The sequence below is a fragment of the Parus major genome, chromosome 1, assembly GCF_001522545.3.
Source record: "Parus major isolate Abel chromosome 1, Parus_major1.1, whole genome shotgun sequence".
Classification (NCBI taxonomy): domain Eukaryota; kingdom Metazoa; phylum Chordata; class Aves; order Passeriformes; family Paridae; genus Parus; species Parus major.
The window spans coordinates 79,577,947-79,596,496 of NC_031768.1; the positions used below are offsets into that span (position 1 = coordinate 79,577,947).

The 18,550-nt window shown below is 38.6% G+C and overlaps 1 protein-coding gene across 2 annotated transcripts in view; it reads left to right on the forward strand.

Annotated features, from left to right (window-relative positions):
• NOX4 (NADPH oxidase 4) overlaps positions 1–18,550 on the forward strand; it is a 110,462-nt gene that overhangs the window by 13,274 nt on the left and 78,638 nt on the right. For both annotated transcript variants that reach the window (XM_015644620.2, XM_015644629.1), the window contains 6 exons: positions 456–483; positions 2,715–2,787; positions 7,214–7,294; positions 11,156–11,384; positions 13,397–13,561; positions 13,692–13,754. In XM_015644620.2, the coding sequence (XP_015500106.1) occupies positions 456–483; positions 2,715–2,787; positions 7,214–7,294; positions 11,156–11,384; positions 13,397–13,561; positions 13,692–13,754 (639 nt within the window). The remainder of the gene's footprint in view (positions 1–455; positions 484–2,714; positions 2,788–7,213; positions 7,295–11,155; positions 11,385–13,396; positions 13,562–13,691; positions 13,755–18,550) is intronic.

Consider the following 18,550-nt stretch of genomic DNA (forward strand, 5'->3'; position numbering starts at 1 on the left):
TCACATGTGGTGAAGGACACAGGAGTATCTGTCAGATCCTTTGTGTTCAGTCTTGCTTCACTAGGGTCCACTGGAAAGGTCTTGGTGATGTAGCTGGCAGTCTTACATTTAAATTCAAAACCTCCCTCTTCTGCTCCACTCTGTCCTCCCAAAGGGATGAGGTAACTAAGTAAAGTTAAGCTTTCAAAAAACAATTATCTGTAAAATTATCTGAATCCAGATTATAGATCAGAACTATCTTTGCTGGGGGAATGCAAAGGCTAAAGATTTAGTTTCTGTTGAATTAAAGTCAATGTAAACTGTTACCGAATCCATTCCTGCTTCCAGATTTAGGGACTGCATGTATCTTAAAATGTGTGAGCTTCAGGGGCTACTTAATATTTTAAAATTATTCATATTATAGATACAAAATATCTTACATTGGTTTTATTTGGTTTTGATTGTGTGTTTTTCAGGACCCAAGGAAACTACTTTTTGCAACTGGTAAGTCCTGCAAAACTGAATGAGAAAATTTTTCTGCTTATCATGGTCACTGTGCAGACAAGACTTCTTTTGTTCCCATATTGGCATGCTCCATTTGTTGTATCAGCTATCTGGAGTTGTGTTCTTTGTGTTAATATAACCTGGGTTTACTTATCCAGGAGGCAGGAGTTGCATAAGCCCAGTAGTAGGATGAGCAACATCTTCAAATCTGTTGTTGTACAGATGAGTCAGCAGAATTCCATTAGTTTCAAACAGAGATTCTCCCTAATATTAAAGCCAAAGTCCTAAATGATCCAATTTCTAGAAAAAGAAACATAACAGAAAACTAGTCTTTTTCCCTCAGCTGGTTTATTTAAGGGCTGGTTGGGTTTCTGAGCAATCTAAACTGTTACATGAGAATTAGCTTCAACACTCATTCAGAATAAATAGACAAAGACAATTTTGGTGCAGGAATTTAGAAGGGAGCAATGTTTGGGTATGGAGGGGCAGGCTGAGCTGTAGCACTTCATGAGCAGATAAAGTTCCTTCCTGGTGCCATCACCCTTTCTCCCTTATTTGGATCAAACACAAAAATCCTGACTTGGCAGCATTTAGGGCACAGTCAAATCAAATCTATGAACACACAGCAATGATTCTAGGTTTGTCAATCCCCATAGGTGTGCTGGAATTAGCAGTTGGCACACCAGTGTTTCCCAAAAACCCTAGGGAAGGTTTAGATCACTTGAGAGTAGAGGAAGGGAGAAAGTGAACTGACAAAAACTGAGGTCAGAGTTATCCTAAATTTAAAATTACTCTGTTCACTCCCTGTCCTAATGACTGGTAATTAACATGTACTGTTTGTGCTGAAGGAGTGCCCAGACAGGGACCAAGATTTTGCTGCACTGGGAGCTGTGCAAATAAGCAAAAAATCCCTAGTTTCTTCCCAGATAGTTCAGAACAGCAAACAGAAGGAATAAGGAATCAGAAGGATTTATAGAGTGATGACGGCTTTTTAGATTAGTCCAGGAAAGAACCTCCTTGTATAAGGGTGTGAGGCAGCCTGTGGGAGGAACAAGTACTCAAGATTATACTTAGTGAAGGAAAGGAGAGTCAGGGACAGAGCAGAGAGGAAACACTAAAAATGAACTGATAAACTGGGGCAAGACTGTGAGTGATTTCATTTTGATGGAGAAGATAATTGAAAAACTGGACATAGAAGGTGACCTCTGGCTTGAGTGACAGTGTAGGCGGCTGAATCAAGTGCTGTACTGCAATTGCATTTGAGGTATTTGTTCAGAGTTGAGATTCATCGCACACTACACATCAAATCAGATTGAGAAAAAAGAAATTAGGAAGCAGGCAGTGGACAGAATGCATATTTTTTTCTTGCTACTGCTTTTAATTGCAATCTTTTCATGAAGGAGTGAAATAAAATTTTTTTATGCAGTCCATGACAAAGCTTCCATTGATTGTAGGAGTGTAAAAACTGAGTGAGGTGTGGTGTGTAAGATTTGGATATCAGACTTTTCAATGAGTGGGTATTGAGAAGTTTATAAAAAGATAAGATTTGAGATTATCTCTCCTTCAACTTAAAAAATACCTGAGGATAAACTAGTTCTGATACAAGTCTTCATTTGAGCAGATGAGTCAAATTGTTAATATTTTTAACCTTTCCTTCCCAAGTGCTGGCTGCAGATCACTCTCACAGACCTTGCTCTATGGGCAACAATTTCAAGCATAATACAATGCCATGGAGAGTAATTTCAGGCTCTTCCTCATTCCAGAATGAAATGGGCTGGCAAAAAATTGTAGTGACAGCTTGCATAGCAATTCATTTGCTTGAAATTCTGTCCCTGAGCAGGTTTTTAATTGTCATGATCAACAGAGTGTAGTGTTTGGAATAAAAAAGAGACAGAATCATGTACAGTCAGTCTTGCAAGTAAACTGTGTTTGTTCTTAGTTACTTGCTTAGACACAGATGTCACAAGCAAGAGATGACAGGAGCAAAGACAAATAGGAAATTGTGATGCATGGTGAATGCAAGGAAAAAGGTATTTTTCTTTGGGAAGGTGGGAAATTACACAAGAACTCCTCTTTCCTATCTGGTTTGGTATATGAGTTGTCCTCAAGAGAAAAGTATGTTCAAGAATTTGATTGAATCATGATTTGTATGTCTAATTCTACTTTATTTAAAGGTCATACTAGACAAGTATACCTCTTCACAGTTCAAATGTAAGTTGTGTCCCTTTTAGTTCCAGGTCTGACTGGAGTCATTATGGTGTTAGTATTATTCCTAATGTGTACAGCTTCCACGTATGCCATCAGGTAAGATGTTATCTGATCATTATGCTGAAAAATGCCATTTCCACAATCATATTCTTCTCCTGACTAGAGTATTAAAAATACCAGTTTTCTTGTCCTGTTTTTTTCCTAGCTTGCCATAAAATTAGCACAGGGAATTTTGTATGAAAGCACTTACAAGACCTGATTGAGTTGCCTTCTGAAGAAATACTATTCAATGAGTGTGCTGAGTTAAAAATGTGAACCTTTAAAAATTTAAATAGTTAATTTATTCCTGGTTGTAGGGGAGGCAGTAAACTCAGCAAATGGGAAGTTCTGTCCAGTACGTAAATTAAGTCCAGTGGAAGAAAAATAAGATATTTTTGTTATCTTATTTATTTTCACCAATTAATTGTAACAATAAATTATAACAAAAAATGTAACAAAACCCACAAACTAAACAAAAAAAACAAACAAACAAACCCCCAAACTATCAGCAACAAAACAAACTGACACAAAATTAAGCTACTGAATACATTCTACATGTTGCTTTTAAGAGCTCTGCCTCTGGTTGTCAGATATATTCTTTTTAACGTTAATTATACCAAACAGCAATGTAGTATTGGCTCAGAGCAGCTGCTGGGTTTTCTAAAAGTTTGGTCCTTTGGTGGGTTGACATTCTGTACCAATGTTAATGAACACATATGACAGGACCTGTGAGTGGGCACCATGGAGGGGGTCTAGCCCAATGTTGTAGTCTTTTTAAGGCTTGGATTCTGCAATTGATGGTGTAAAAAAAAACCCCTCGTTTTCACAGAGGTTGAATTCACAGTGTGTCTATCTAAGTGCATCACCTCAATTCAGCAAACATGGAAGGATATGTTAATTATGCATCTTCAAACCTTAATGGTGCTCCACTGATGTGAGTTAGATATGTGGTTATGAACTTTGTTGAACTCTGTCTTTCATGAGAAGCTGTGTTACCTGGCAATGTTATCCTGTGATTTGAAAAGATAGTTCAACAAATACTTGTGCATTTTCAGTTGACAAGGCTTCTTCCAGGGCTGAGACTTTTGTGAGGCTTGCTACAGAAGTGCAGTGCAGGATTAGGCTGCTGTGCCAGATGTAACAATGCTGCACATTTTGTGGTCCTCACAGATCCCTCTACTTGCAAAAGAAAGACAGTTTCGGGGAGATGGAAGAGTAAAACTATGTTACTCTGCAACACTGAGCCAGAACAAAGTCAAAGTCCTATCTTCTTCAAGGCCAAATTAAATTAGAAAAACATCCTGAATTAGTGACTGGGAAGCTTAAAATATATATATATAGTTGTAAACATTCCTGGAAATAATTTTGGGGTTCATGCAACATCTTCTGAAGTTACATGCTTTTTAATTCCTTCCACAGTTACTGTAAGCTTTCTGCCGTCTAGCCAGCAGAATCAAAGCCCCAAAAGAGATAATCTGCATCTCCTATTACCCTAGCAATAATTCTTACTTGGAAATTTTATCCTGGCTTCTCCCTCAGGCTTAGGGCTCAAGCCTGGCCTTATTACAATGTTTTCTCCTGAGGAAACAAGTTGCTGCATGCATCTTCCTGTCCCTTTTCAATCTCTTTCCCTGTGGATTCTCATGTGCCCCATGATGGCTGAGCATACAGTACAGTTGTAGGGAAGTTATTTGTAAATGTTCACTGTCTTATCAGAAACTGAGCTTTTTAACAAGTATTTCAGAGGCTGTTATAGTCTTGAATTTCAGCCCTAATCTGCTCTCGCACACTGACCTGCTTAGTGATTTCTTCCTTTGTATGTTCTTCCTGAAATTGTTCAATGCATGAGTATGCCTCTATTTTCCTGCCTTTCCAGTAAACTGCAAATAAGTGTTAGAAGGACTGAATTAGCTGGTAGTGTTTTAAAAGGGGAAAGTGATTATTAGTTGAAAAATTTTTTAAATTTTTGCCATGTCATACCTGAAAATTAGACGAACACTTTTTTTGTTCAAGAGTTGTTTTCAGTAGGGTTATGAAGTTATCAGAAATCACAATAAATCCTGTCAATAAATGTTGATGTTTCTGTCAATTTTAATGATGTTTAAGATTTGGAGGTTGTGTATTTAAAGAACATTAAAAAATAAGGTGCTTCAGTGCCATCTATTTTTGTAACCAAACATTCTACTCTTCAATTTCAGCTTCTAAACTACTACTTATATCTTCCTTTTCAAAACTGTCTGTAACAGGATCAAAAATATTTTTCTAGAACTATGCTGCTTAGTGTGTCCCTTTAACGCATGATAAATTCCCCTTACATTTCTCAGTAAATTAACTCTTGAAGGTCTTCATCTTCAAAATTCTAAAGTAGATTAACAAAAATTAAATATTCAACTTACCTCAAATTTTCAGGACTTTGCAATCCTAAGAACTGCATCCTTGCTGTGAATAATGTCCATTTTAAGCTGTAAGAAGGCAAAAAAAGTAGATGTTCTGAAGAGCCATAAAAATTAGTGTGTGCCAATAGGAAGATTACTGACTATATTAGAACACTGTATCAGTAGGGTACACAGTTTAAGGATACAAGTAAGAAATACATAATTATTACAGTGTTGGAAAATACGCTTCATGGTAAGAGGTTCAAGGATTTACATGCCCGTATAATTTAAGGAGGTGAAGTTCAGAGGGCCTGCTCACATTTACAGCAAGTTGATACATGTGAGGAACCAGGATTTTATAGCAGAGGTATCTGTAGGAGTGCTGAAAGAAGAATAAAGTGCTCAACCAGCTGGAAGCTGACATTTAGACGTATTCAGGAAAGAAATGTACAGTAATTTTAATCAGTAACAATAATTAGCTGTTGAAAGCATCATGTCAGAAGCAGTCCAGGGATTGACTTTTCATGATTGAAATTTTGAAAAATTGGTTCATTCTGAAAAAGGTGCTCAAGAGTCAGTGTAGCATGAAACCAAATTAAACCAGAGCTCCAAGACCTGTCCTTGGTCTATCCCTGTTCTAGGATTCTATGACAGGTTTTGAGATAGAGGGTAAATTTTACTCTTTATGCCATCCAATTGTGCTTCCACTCCACACACCATTGTTCTTATTTTCCTCTTACTGATGATTACTCCCACAGCTACTCATAGATGCTGATGAGTGACTGCATGGAAATGCCTCACAGGGTGTGAAGAGTTAGAAAAGGCTTGATCAGCTTCAAGGAGGAAGAAGTGTTAACATACTGCTGACTGGGTGAAGAATGGCAGGGTGGAGGGGAGATTTCAGAGCCTCTTGCTGTTGCTGTATTCCTTCCTTTGCTTCCTTTTTTCCTCCTTTGCTTCCTTCCTTGTTACTTGGATTGGATTTTATTTTGGTAGCCCTTGGTTATTGAAGTTATTTCTCCTCTTTTGAAAAAGAAAACAAGTCCTGTATTGACTGAAAAAAAGTATATATGTTTCAGTTGAAGGAAGAGAAGTTAGCTGTAGAACCCATCGGAGGGAAAAAATTCTGGAAAAAAAATAGGCTGTGTTAGAGGAATTGCTTCTTAAACCATGTTCTCAGAGCTAAAGATACTTGTTATTTAATAATTGTTTTTGTTTATGAATGGGGGTATGCTTTTTGGTTTTAGAGGGGACTCCTACCATGCTGTGTACTGTGAGAGGTGTGTTTGTGTGCTGTGAAGTAGTGCATTGAGCTTTGTTGGTAACTATTTTACTCAAAAAACCCCAGATTAGCGTAACAGAAAACAGTTCCAGATGGGTATTTTCTTTTGTCTGGTTTTATGTTGTCTAACAAATTACTGATAAAAAGAAGTGCTCTTTTCTCTTCATCTGTCCTGATCTCACAGTGATAATGTACTTCTTGTTCCTCCCAAGACCATCAGTCCTGGATCAGTAATGTTTGTGGCTTCCTGTCCTGAAAATTCACCTACCTGTGCTCTTATTGTCTCCTTGCTCTAGGTCCTTTTCTTCCTGTATCTCCTCCTACTCCATACCCTCACAAGTGTTTCAGCCTTTCCTCTGGCCCTTCTGCTGCTGTCCATGCTGCTCTTTGTGTGCTGCCGCCTTAGTGACACATTAAACTGTATTGGGGCAGGGAGAATGACAAGGGCAAGGTGACACTCACTCACTGTAAGGAGGTTGAGTTTTGAGACTGGAGGTGGAAGAACTATTCCAGCTAAAAGGATCTCGTGTGGAGATCCTTTTAGGACCTGTGAAAAGCAGTCGAGTCTCCCAGTTTCAGGAGAGTTCTCCATCTGGCTCTGTACACCCTTTACCTCTCTTTCTCAGCTTGTTAGTTCTGTGCCAGGCACTTGTTTTTCACAACACTTGGTTGTGTGCAAGTACAGTGTGCCTGTACATTCTGGGCTTTGGCTATTTTGCATGACTGTGCAGTGTATAATGATGTCCTGTGTGCACAGGTCTGCTTTTACTTAGCAGTGATTCCAACTGAGTTGAAACAGCATTGAACCATGGTTTATTCTTTTCAGGGTTTCAAACTATGACATCTTCTGGTATACACACAACCTTTTCTTTGTCTTCTATATGCTGCTGATGCTGCATGTTTCTGGGTAAGTAAATGGAAAACACTGTTCCTTTTTTCTGAAGCACAACCAGAAAGAGCAGTGATTGCTTCTTGATTGATGCCTTTCCCAAGCTTGCTTGAACACTGTGGGCCAACTTTGGGACAAGATGTCCTCTGGTGTGTGTTTAAATAAAGATCAGGCTGTAGCTTGGAGATCTGTGTGTGCTATAGCCAGCTAGCACAAGCTTCTTCACTTTCAAGATTATTCCTTTCCTATTTCCATTGCTCAGTGTCTAGTGAGAAATCAAGAAAACATAGTTTGTTTTTCTACCCCCTCTTGCCTGTTTGCTGAGTAAAGAATACAATGCAAAGTTGCTCATCCCTTGCATCTTCCTTTCTGCCTTTCTTTTTGTCTCCAAATGAGAGGGAATGAATGGCATCTCCCTAATTGCTTCTTTCTCTTTGCTTACAAAATTTGCTAGTTTTTCTTCTTTTCACAAACATCAGACCAGTGTTTATGTGCCGTGAAGCTGATGGTCAGATCTGTATCAGGCACAAACAAACTGAGCTCTGTTGCAAGGTAAAGCATCTTCCAGAAGTTACGACATATGTCTGTGTGGGTTGGACTTTTAAAGGTTCCTTGCAACCCAGACTATTCTATGATTCTGTAAAAATCTGTTCCATTAATATCTTTGAAGTTTCCTCTGTGGATGTGGATGCAGAGTATGGAGAAGGGAAGGTGTATTTGAATAAGGTTTATTTCTCCATATCATCAAATATCTACTGAAACACAGGGTATTTGAATGTGGGACACTGACCCCTGTTGTTTAAAGTAAATGTGGAAAGGGAATTAGGCCTAGCAAGATCATGGTAGGAATACATTGTTGAATAAAACATGCAGTTTGAGAAATGATGAGTTCCAAACAATTGAAACTTCTGGAAACAATGTCAGTTCTCAGTGACTTTGTTGGAGTTTTTTTGGGGATTTTTTTTTTTTTTTGCTATTGTTTGTTTTGGGGGTTTGTTTGGGTTTTTTTGTTAGTTTTTTTTTTGGGTTGGTTGGTTGTTTTTTTTTTCAGTGGCATAGCACTTGTTTGTAGCTGGGGAGGATGGATCTAACCTGTTCTCCCCATCTAGGCCAGGATGAACTTTTTCTAAATTATTCTTGACAGGTGTTTGTCAAATCTTTAAAACATCTGGTGTCTGAGATCCTCTAACCTCCCCAGGCAATCTGTTCCAGTGATTGCCTTAGGGGTATTTTTCATGTCCAGTTTAATTAATCTCCTTCACAGTATTATGCTTTGCCCTTTGTTTTCCTAATCATGTTCCATTTACCAGGTGTGCAAACTAGGCTGCAGTAAAACAGCAAGCCCTAAACAGGCATATTCTGCTACACAGCCTCCTTAGTATTGAATTACAAAGGTATTCAGTGCAAATCTGAAAAAAACTGAGTATCAGAAGTGGGAGAGGAATGAGTCATGGAGAGTGGGAGTCAGTTCAACTTTAAGATGCCTAAATGTAGGTCTCTACATGTTTTCTCAGTGTCTTTCCCATTATGGTCTAATGAGTTCTGATAAATACAGCCAGAGGAGCCTGAAGGATGCTTCATGTAATTTGTTCCTTTCAGAGAACTACATTCAGGTGAACTGGACTGGTTTCTGTCTCTATTAATGAGATTTATAAGATCAACAGAAAGTGGCCACAAGTTGCATGAGAGGTGATTTAGATTAAACATTAGGAAAAATTTCTTCACCGAAAGGGTTGTCAGGCCCTGGAACAGGCTACCCAGGGAAGCAATAAAGTCACCATCCCTGGGGATATTTAAGAGATGTGTAGATGTGGTGCTTAGGGACATAGTTTAGTGATGAACATGGCAGTTCTGGGTTAATGGTTGGACTTTATGATCTTAGAGGTCTTTACCAACCTAAACAATTCTGTGATCTCTTTTGAGAATAAAGGAAGCTTAGATATCCATGCCCAAATTACTCCTGTGTGGGATGTGTTAGAGATTTGCAGACACATAGCCAATTACTGTACAGAGCAAGGCATCTCCTGTGGCTGAACTGTGCAGGCAGGTTGACTGAGGTTTTACCTGTCTTAAGAGTAAAGTATTTCCACAGTATTACTGGATTCTTACTTTGTTTCAAACTGTTGTAGGTATGTTCTTACAGTATCCTTCGGGCAGCCAACTGCTTCTCAGCAACATATTAAGTGATTCATCTGTATGTTAGTGGTTTGCTTGTTCAGTGCAGAACTTGACCTTTCTGGGCACTGATCTTGGGTGTTTAAGACTTACTTTTCCTTGGCAGCTTCAGAAATGGGAATTATTGAGCTGCTGTTAACAGGCATCTTTGTGGTCCTGTGTGCCTCTCAGTTAGCATGTTTGTAATAGGTTAGATAAACCAGAGATCACTGAAGGGGATGCTCATGTTTGCAGCTACTCTCAAGGCAATCCTTTCAGGATGTGCTGAGAACAGGGAAGCTGTGGGAGTTGCTGGCAGGCACGCACACAAGGTTCACTGGAAAAATATTGCATGGGCTTTGACTTCCAGCTAAATCCATGAGGCACCACAATATTTATGGAGCATGGAACTAGCATAATGTTCTGGGTATCTGTCACTTTGCCAATATGTGGTGACCAGCAGTGATGCCAGATGCAAGAGATAGGCATGACTGAACAATGAATGCAGGCAGAGCATGGGTGTAGGTGCAAAGACACTTCCCAAATGATTCTCCCAGGGTCAGATGTGGAATTTAAGAGTGAGAAGGCTTAACTTCCAAGCTGACATGATTCACTGGACCATGTAGGAAGCTCGTTACTAGCTGTCAGGACTGCATTTTGGTAGGGAAGATTGCCAGTAGCCTGTCAGAGCCCATTTAGATTGGGAATATTGCAGATGTCCTAGTTCTCTTTCTTCTGAATCAAACTCTGTTGCTGCTGCTGCTGCTGCTCTGTGTCTGTTGAGGAGTGGAGGGGGGAGCACCTGTCCTTATGTTTGATTGCATACTTGAGCTGAAAACCTTCATAAAAAGGCTTAGCACTCAGAGGCATTGTCTCAGTATGCCTCATTTCCCACCCAACACCATCCTCTATAGGTGTCATTCAGCATTTTTTTATTTTTTTTTTAATAGTCTTCCTTGTGGTTTTACTGTCATCAAATCTAGATTTGGAAACAAGTAGTACTTCTGAGGAATTTTATTACTACTATTATCTGTTCTTCCTTGTTTTCAGTGATTCATTCATATGCTAAGATATCCCAGAGTGTCTTAAGTTTCCAGTTCTTTCTTCAGAGTTTCTAACTGCTGCTTCAAAGTCCTCACTTCATTTTACTCTAAAATTTAACTTAGCTTGAGTAAAAATAAAATAAGGATGGAGCTCATAAAATAATTTGCAAGGAAGGTTCCTTGGCTACCATGCAAGGCTTTTTTTTTTCCTTCTATCTATTTGTGTGCAAACCTGATAAACACCGACTAGTGGGAAAAATTCCTGCAGTTTATGATTGGCAACTTAGGCCACTTCTGCTACAGGATTGCCTTAAAAACAGGGCTTGCTGACTGTAGGGAGGATGAGTGAAAACAGCCTGTGTGTGATTGAATTGGAAATGTGATTATTTAATTTTTTTTCAGGGCCCCCACAATATTTTCTCTCTTTCAAGCAGTATTAAGCTTGAGGCTGTTCAGTGGGGGAGTGCCAAGTGAGCTGGAAAAGTTAAACCTTGCCTCTAGTGACAGAAGGCTCTATTGTTGCAAAGTTTCAATCTCATTGAAAGTCCTGAAGGCAAGTGGAATAAAATTTCTAACAGAAGATGAGGCTTGTGACTGCTTTCTGAAGTCCTTTCTGAATGAAGATAAGTTGTTTGTTATTTACTGTTACTTCAGTGTCATTATTATTTTTGTTTTCCTGTAGGGGAGTGCTCAAGTACCAGACCAACTTAGAGGAACACCCTCCTGGTTGCTTTAATCCTAACAAAACACTCCGACAGAATCTGACTGTGCCAAAGGCTTTTGAAGAGCTGTTTCCTGACTATACTACTGAGCCTTTTCCAGAGGACCTACCAGTACCAGAACCCTTTGTACAAAATAGCTTTATGAGAGTTTGTTCCGAGGAACCCAAGTTCCGGTCACACTTCCCAGAGGTCTGTATGATCCGACATTTCAGGTATTAAAAGTCATGCCAAGTCTTTCAGTCAGCCATAACCACTAATTATTGCTTTTCCAGACCAGATGTTTTAATAATGGAAAATATTATTAAAACCTTCTGAGGCATTCAAAGATTTGGTGGGGAAAAAACAATCTGTATTTAACCCTGAAATGCATTACAATGTGGTGCATAGAACAAGCAGGATGAAAAAATGTCAAGAGATTGGCTGTAATGTTCTCTTTTGAACAGCACCATAAGAGATGTATTGATCCCACTAAAAATGTGATTTTACAGCATAGTATTTCAGAGCAAACATTTATATAACATTTCGTGAGGTCCTTTTGTAATCATTGTGTGGCAGTAGTTAATTGAAATAATCAAGCTCCATTTGTTCTCTTTTGTACCATGCGGATGCAAGTCTTAATACTCATTTCTGGGTTGCAGTTGGTTGTGGTTTGGCTTTTATAGTCTGTTGTTTGCAGACAGGCTTGTTTTGTATGTGGCATGGGTAAATGAGTATGATGACAGTGGGGACAGAAAAGCCTTTTCTATTTCTGTTTTCCATTTTCCTTTTGTTTCTTTATGTTTTGTGGCAGCAGCTTTTTCTTCATACAAAATTTTCTCTTTTCTTTTGGGTGAAGATGAGCTAGGCAGCATTGGCAAGTAGCCTGAGGAAGCTTGCAGATATGGAATTCATGAGTCCAAGGCCCACCATTCAAGATGCTCCCGTAGCAGACCCCACAGGAGTTTCTCTTTATTATTGTCATTGTTGTTTTCTGTTGAGCATGTGTCCTCCGTATTAGATGCACTGGGAACCCATTTTTCTGTGGAGCATGTAATCCTAATGAGAAACAGTTAATTCTACACTGAATTCCTCTGACAAAGCTCTTTGGATTGGTATTTTGTTGTGGTAATACTCCTGAGTATCTGGCTCCATATGACCCACAGGACTGCAAGGAGTCTTCTTAGGGGCTTAAGATGCCTGCTTTAGAGCCATTAATGGGAAAGGAGTCATGGAAAGAAATGGCCACTCAGTGTTCTCCTGACAGCTTTGAAACACTATTTAGGACTTTTTTGGACGTGGAAATTATGTGATATCAAGTTAAAAAAAAAAAAAAAAAAAAAAAAAAAAAAAAAAAAAAAAAAGGCACAAAATAGCTGTGAGCTACGGAAACCTGCACAACTTTTTTGTTGAAAGTAAATGCTCTGCTAGCTGCAAGAGATGTTGATATGTAATGTCAGAAATTTGGAAGGGAGGGAAGATGGATGAGGGTTGAGGGGCGCTTCAGTGCCATAGCTGGAATGATTGAGCAGATGTGGAATTAGTAGATAAGTCTGCCATAAGCTATTGGTAATAGACTCTTACGATGGGGTTTAGCTGAGCAGCTGAAAACGTCTCCATCTGGAGTAGTCACCCAGGGCTGCCCAAATAATCAGTACAGAGAAATGGGCATTTCCAGGGCATTTTCTGTCTAGCATACACTTCTTCTATGGGAGCAAATGGATTGTGATTCAGAAGTGCACATTCCTCTCTGTTGTCTATGATTTTAAACTAGTTTAATATCAGTTTCTATGGCACAAGAATGCATCTTTCCTAGGTTTTTACTTGAACTGAGATGACTCTGAAACAGTAACAGTTAAATAATACCGTAATTCAGAGAGCATTTTTCCATAAATGTCAACCAATTGTATAGTCTCTGGTCTGTGTAGGTCCTGTTTCTTTCATTGCTGAAGCCAGCTGCAATCTAACTACATAAAACCAGAATAACATGGTAGCAAATGAGGTCACTGGCATTTTTTTCCTGATGAGATTTGTGATTGGAATTTCTTGTGATTGTGGGTGATGCTGCTGGTTAGACTGATAAAGGCTTTGAAACATTCTTGGATTTCTGCACGTGGGGAGAGGTGTGGATGTTAGATGTGAAGTGAGATCCTGAAAGCACTCATGTAGTTGTGAAAACAGAAAGTTAAAAGTCTTTGAGGTAACATATTTTTGTTGTCCCTTAGACATGGTTCTGGATTTCCGGACCTCTGTGCCTGTACTGTGTGGAGCGGCTGTACCGCTACATCCGCAGCAACAAACCAGTCACAATAACCTCAGTAATAAGCCACCCCTCCAATGTCCTTGAAGTCAGGATGATGAAAGATGACTTTGAAGCAAGGCCTGGTCAGGTGAGTTAATGTGCCCCTAAAATGTCACTTTGCTTTCATGTAACATGATCTGTAGGGATGACTATCACTTTATAAGTACTAGCCCATCACTGAATGTTTTGAATGTATCCTTTCTGCCATTTTATTTCAGTACGTTATTCTCCACTGTCCAAGAGTGTCTGCTCTGGAAAGCCATCCATTCACTCTTACAATGGTAAGTAATAGTGTTCTTTTCTGTACTTTTATATTTGGTAAGCAAATGATCTTTGTTTCTCTCAAGGTGACAACTCTCCAGCAGAGCTCATGTTTCATTTCTGAGGGTACCAATGAGTGTGAAATGGCATGATTATTATGTGTGACAGTACTCAATAGATATTTAATTTTCTCCACTGTTGAGAAAAATGATGGGAATTTTTTTCAAAATCTTCCGTAAGTGAAAACAAATTATAAATAAATCAATAAATTCCATGTGCTTTTGAAAATTCTTTTATAAAAGAAGTTTCAGCCATATTTCTAGACCTTCATACAGAAGGGGTATAAATTGTAATGAACTTTTGCCACCTTTCTTTTTCAATGAGAACACGTTTCTGTGACTGCCTTCTTCAAAGACAGAAAAAATCAAGTTAAAAAAAAGTCTCTTAAATTGTCTTCTGCTTTATTTTTACATTAAGAGATATATCAATGACTTAGGGTGATATACCAGTGAGGTCATACTATGTTAGGATTACTACTTACTCAGTTGGTCTAGAATGGGAACTGAAACCTGAAGAGACAGACTGGAATAATATGCAGGTGTGTATAAACAATTAGACATAGACCTGAAATTCTTTGGAAGTATGTAATGCAGAGAGCTGGTAGATTCTGCTAAAATGTCACTGTACTTACTGGATATATTGTTACAAGAGCCTGAAGCTGAATATTAGTGGCAGCCTTTTCCTTCCAATGGGAGTAAATGCTTTTGGATTGCTTAAATTGGACATTCTTCTTCAAGAGGACTGTGGAGATAGCTGTTCATGTTTGATTGTTCTTTGGACTGATAACTGATACTTTACTCTTGCTGAGTTATAGCTAGTGCTGTGGAGCAATTGAGATGTTTTCATGCTACCTGATATTAAGAGGGCACAACCAGCTCCAGCTCTTTGGGTTTGTGGGGTGTTTTATTTGGTTTGTTAATTTACTTATCTGTATGCTGAGCTAGGAGTCACAGGGGAACCCACACTAACTTCCACCCAAAATCAATTTTTGTGCTGTAAATCTAGGAATGAATCTCACTTAAGGGAAGATGCCTCTGTATAGCTTAGTGAAGCATTAATGGCACTTTCAGAAAGTTTTCATGGCTAGTCACTTTACCAGTACAAACCAGAGAAATGTATTATTCATCTGTTGTTAATGGAAATAGTCAATTCTTAAGACTGTCCTCTGTATAGTGCACAGAGATAACTTGATATGGAATGCTGAAAAATGACATACATATATGAATTTATGCAGAATGGTTTAGTCAGTATTTATTTACATTTTTTTATTACATTACTAAATGGAACATAAATTTCAAGAACTTAGTTTAAGTGTCAGGTAGCTCTTTCCACTCATTTTACCCTAGTATAGCTATAGAGCTGGTCTGTACCACTGGGCACATCTTATTTAAATATTAATCTTAAAACATCATGTTCCTAATTTCTCACTGTCCATCTCAGTCAAAATTAATATGATGGTAATAATTTGATTATTAGTAGTAAATGCACAGTTTGGAAACTGGAACACTTATTATAAAGATTTAGTCTTCTTATATTAGAACACTGCTAAAACAATGGATTTTTTTGTTTCAATTTTCATAAATAATGTCATTAAAAATATTTGGCTTGGTTCAGATGAGAGTTTTTGTCAGGGAAGAGACTGCTGACACAGACCTACTAGGTGAGGTGATGAAGTTGAATTAGATGTCAGATTTCTTGCATGAATTGAGAATTTCATCCAGTATTTAAAATGGCATAGTTTGACAATGCATGTTATGAAAAATTATTTTTGCACGTTAACTTCTAGAGCTAGGAGCTGTGGAAAATAGATTGCTTGTGAATTTGAGTTTTCTTAGTGAACATAAATAAGTCATATATATACTGATAATGTGCAGTATATTTTCAATATATAATTTTAGCTGCTAAATTACAGTTTGTATAAATTTCACAACCATGTATTAAATATCTAACATTAAAATTAGCAATTTCCACTCATGCACAATGCATTGTATTTTAGGTAACTAATACTAGACCAGGCAATTTCTGTTCACGCCCAATATTTTACACTTTTAGTGCGGTGATATCATTCAGCATAGCAGCATATCCTTCAAGATCACATATAAATGTTCTTACTATTACAAGATATGAAGTTATCACTGTGTTGCCATAAGCACATTTTGCTACAAGATTAACTCATTAACTCTATTGGAGAAAGGCTGTCATTGGGTAATGACTTTTACAGCGTAATGAGGATTCTAAGTGTCTAGATCTATCATAATCTTTTTACCCAGCCTAAGCAGGGGACACATTTCCACATGTCCTTCTGGGTCAGAGAATAGGCTGATGTCCTGCTTAGAAAGCTTTTTTGTCATTTATTTTGATGCCACGTGTGGGACAGTGCTTGTAGGATGTGTAGGCAAAAGCTTAATTCAGTCATTTCCCACTCCCATCTGACCTACTTGTAGTTACCAAGCAAGCTGGAACACTACTGCAGCTTCTTTTGTTGAATTGCTATAATCCCTGGGCTATTTTTCTAGGTTAGTGATGGGTTGGGGGGCTTAGATCCACAGCAAGAAATTAACGAAAGGTGTGTGCGGCTTCAGGTAGTGGAAGTGCGCTGCAGCAATTACTTCAGCAATGACTGCAGCAGAGCTGGGGGGGAAGACTGCAGTCTTCTTCCTGGCACTGTTGTCCTGCTTAGAATCATAGAATACTCTGATTGGAAGGGACCTCTAAAGGTTATCAGCCCAACCTTCCCTGCAATAAGCAAGGGCATCTTCAACTAGATTAGGTTGCTCAGAGCTCCATCCAGCTCAGAGATGTTGAATGTTTCCAGGAATAGGGCATCTGCCAGCTCTCTGTTCCAGTGTCTCACACCCTCATTGTAAAACATTTCTTCCTTATTTCTTGTCTAAATCTACCCTCTTTCAGTTGAAAACCATTACCCTGTGTCCTATTGCAGCAGGCCATGCTGAAAAGTCTCTATGTGATGTCCTGTTCACACTGTGAAATATCTCACTGTGCCTAGAGCATGCTTAAGAGACAAGGAATGACCATTCCAGGCGTATCTTTATACTCTAAATGTGGGTAATAACCTTAAGTGGAAAGGAAGGGGTGAGTCAGCATGAAGGAGTCGTGGAGATATTTTACTAGTCCCTTCCCTTTCTGAGATTGTGTAATATTTACAATTTAGCTCAGTTTCTTACATAACACCAGGGTGGAGGAACACACAGGGAGGCTGTGTAAGGGCTCTAAACCCACTCCCATTCCACTCTGGCAAAGTTCCCATGTGTTTTGCTCAGAACCAGAGGGAACTCTGAATTGTAACCAAGTGAGCATAAAGAGACTTTATTCTTTTTGCATGCTGGCTTTGGGTGCTTTGCATTGATAAAGTCCTCTTAAGCCTTCTGTTCTCCAGAAGTGAGAGCTGAACAGTCACAGCTCTCTCAAACTTTATTTGTGGGAGATGTGTCCCCATTACTATCTTCATGGCCTTTGTCTGGACTCTCTGCAGTATTTTCAGGTCTCCCCTGTAGTGAAGACCCCAGCACTAACCATACTCAAAGTGTGGCTTCACCTGTGCTGAATAAAGGAGATCACCTACCTCAACCCTCCAGTAGAGTCACCTGTACATTCTGAAATTAAGACACTTGGAAGTACCAATTTTCTCTCATGAGCTGTGTGATTTCCATTTTTGAAGTGTGTTTCTAATATTTCTTGTTCACTAGTGACTTTGTACTCACTAGTGTTACTCCTTGTCTTTGGGAAATCTGGGAAAGATAATGAAGAGATGGCCCAACAATTGGGATTCCTGCAAGTGACCTGCTGGACAGTCTTAGGTAGTGCATAATGGGCCATTCACTTCATAGTGTCTTCATTGCTCCATTGTTTTGATTTAATTTCTGGAAAAAGTTTTCTTTTTAGCATGTTTTATGGTTTTTTTTACTGATTTTTTTTGCACAACTGTACATATCTGTTACTGTGCTGTGTAAGACAGTGTGAGTCACATTTTCAGTCCTGTGTGCCTCATGTCCAATTTACTTACTTTAGGTAGGGCATTATTGCATCTTAGAATTGAATTTGAGCAGAGCGCAGTCAGTTCCAAGACATTTTCATCTGTAGTGAGGAGAATTATGTTCTGTATATAAATACTTCAGCTGAGTGTTTGTAAATGGACAAATTATTTTTGTGCACTTTCCCCTTGATGAGCTCCTTTAAAGAGATTTGTCTTTCAGATCAAGTGCATGATATGGTCTGGAGAGCAGACCATCCAGAGAAATGTGCCCTGCTTCCTGAGACTGACATTTCTTTAGACTTTTTGGAAGAAAATATGGAACTCGTCTGCTGTGGAATACAATTTAAATGTAATTGTCTATATCAGTCTTTAGAGACCTCAAAATCTTATTTATTTATTTTTTTTTTATGTTTTGGAGAGTGTTCATATCCTTCAACATCATTCTGGTTGCTCTTAATTTTAACCTGTAGGGACAAGAGGAGACTAAGGCTTGCAGTTTACAGTGGCATTGTTTTTTTTTCCCATCTCCATCATACATTTCTCCCCTTGGTGTTGAGTTCCCTCTCTTTCCAGACACTTAACTGTGTTACTGATGATTTGCAGGAGCATGAATCCATGACTGCATGTTTTCTTTTTTTTTATTATTTTTTTTATTTTCTCTAATGTATGGCATTGGAAGCAGAGTCCTTTTTAAAATATAAGTTAGTGTCTTAAGTAATTTTTTCTAATGTGTTTCTGGAATTTCTTGCATTAGCAAGAAGT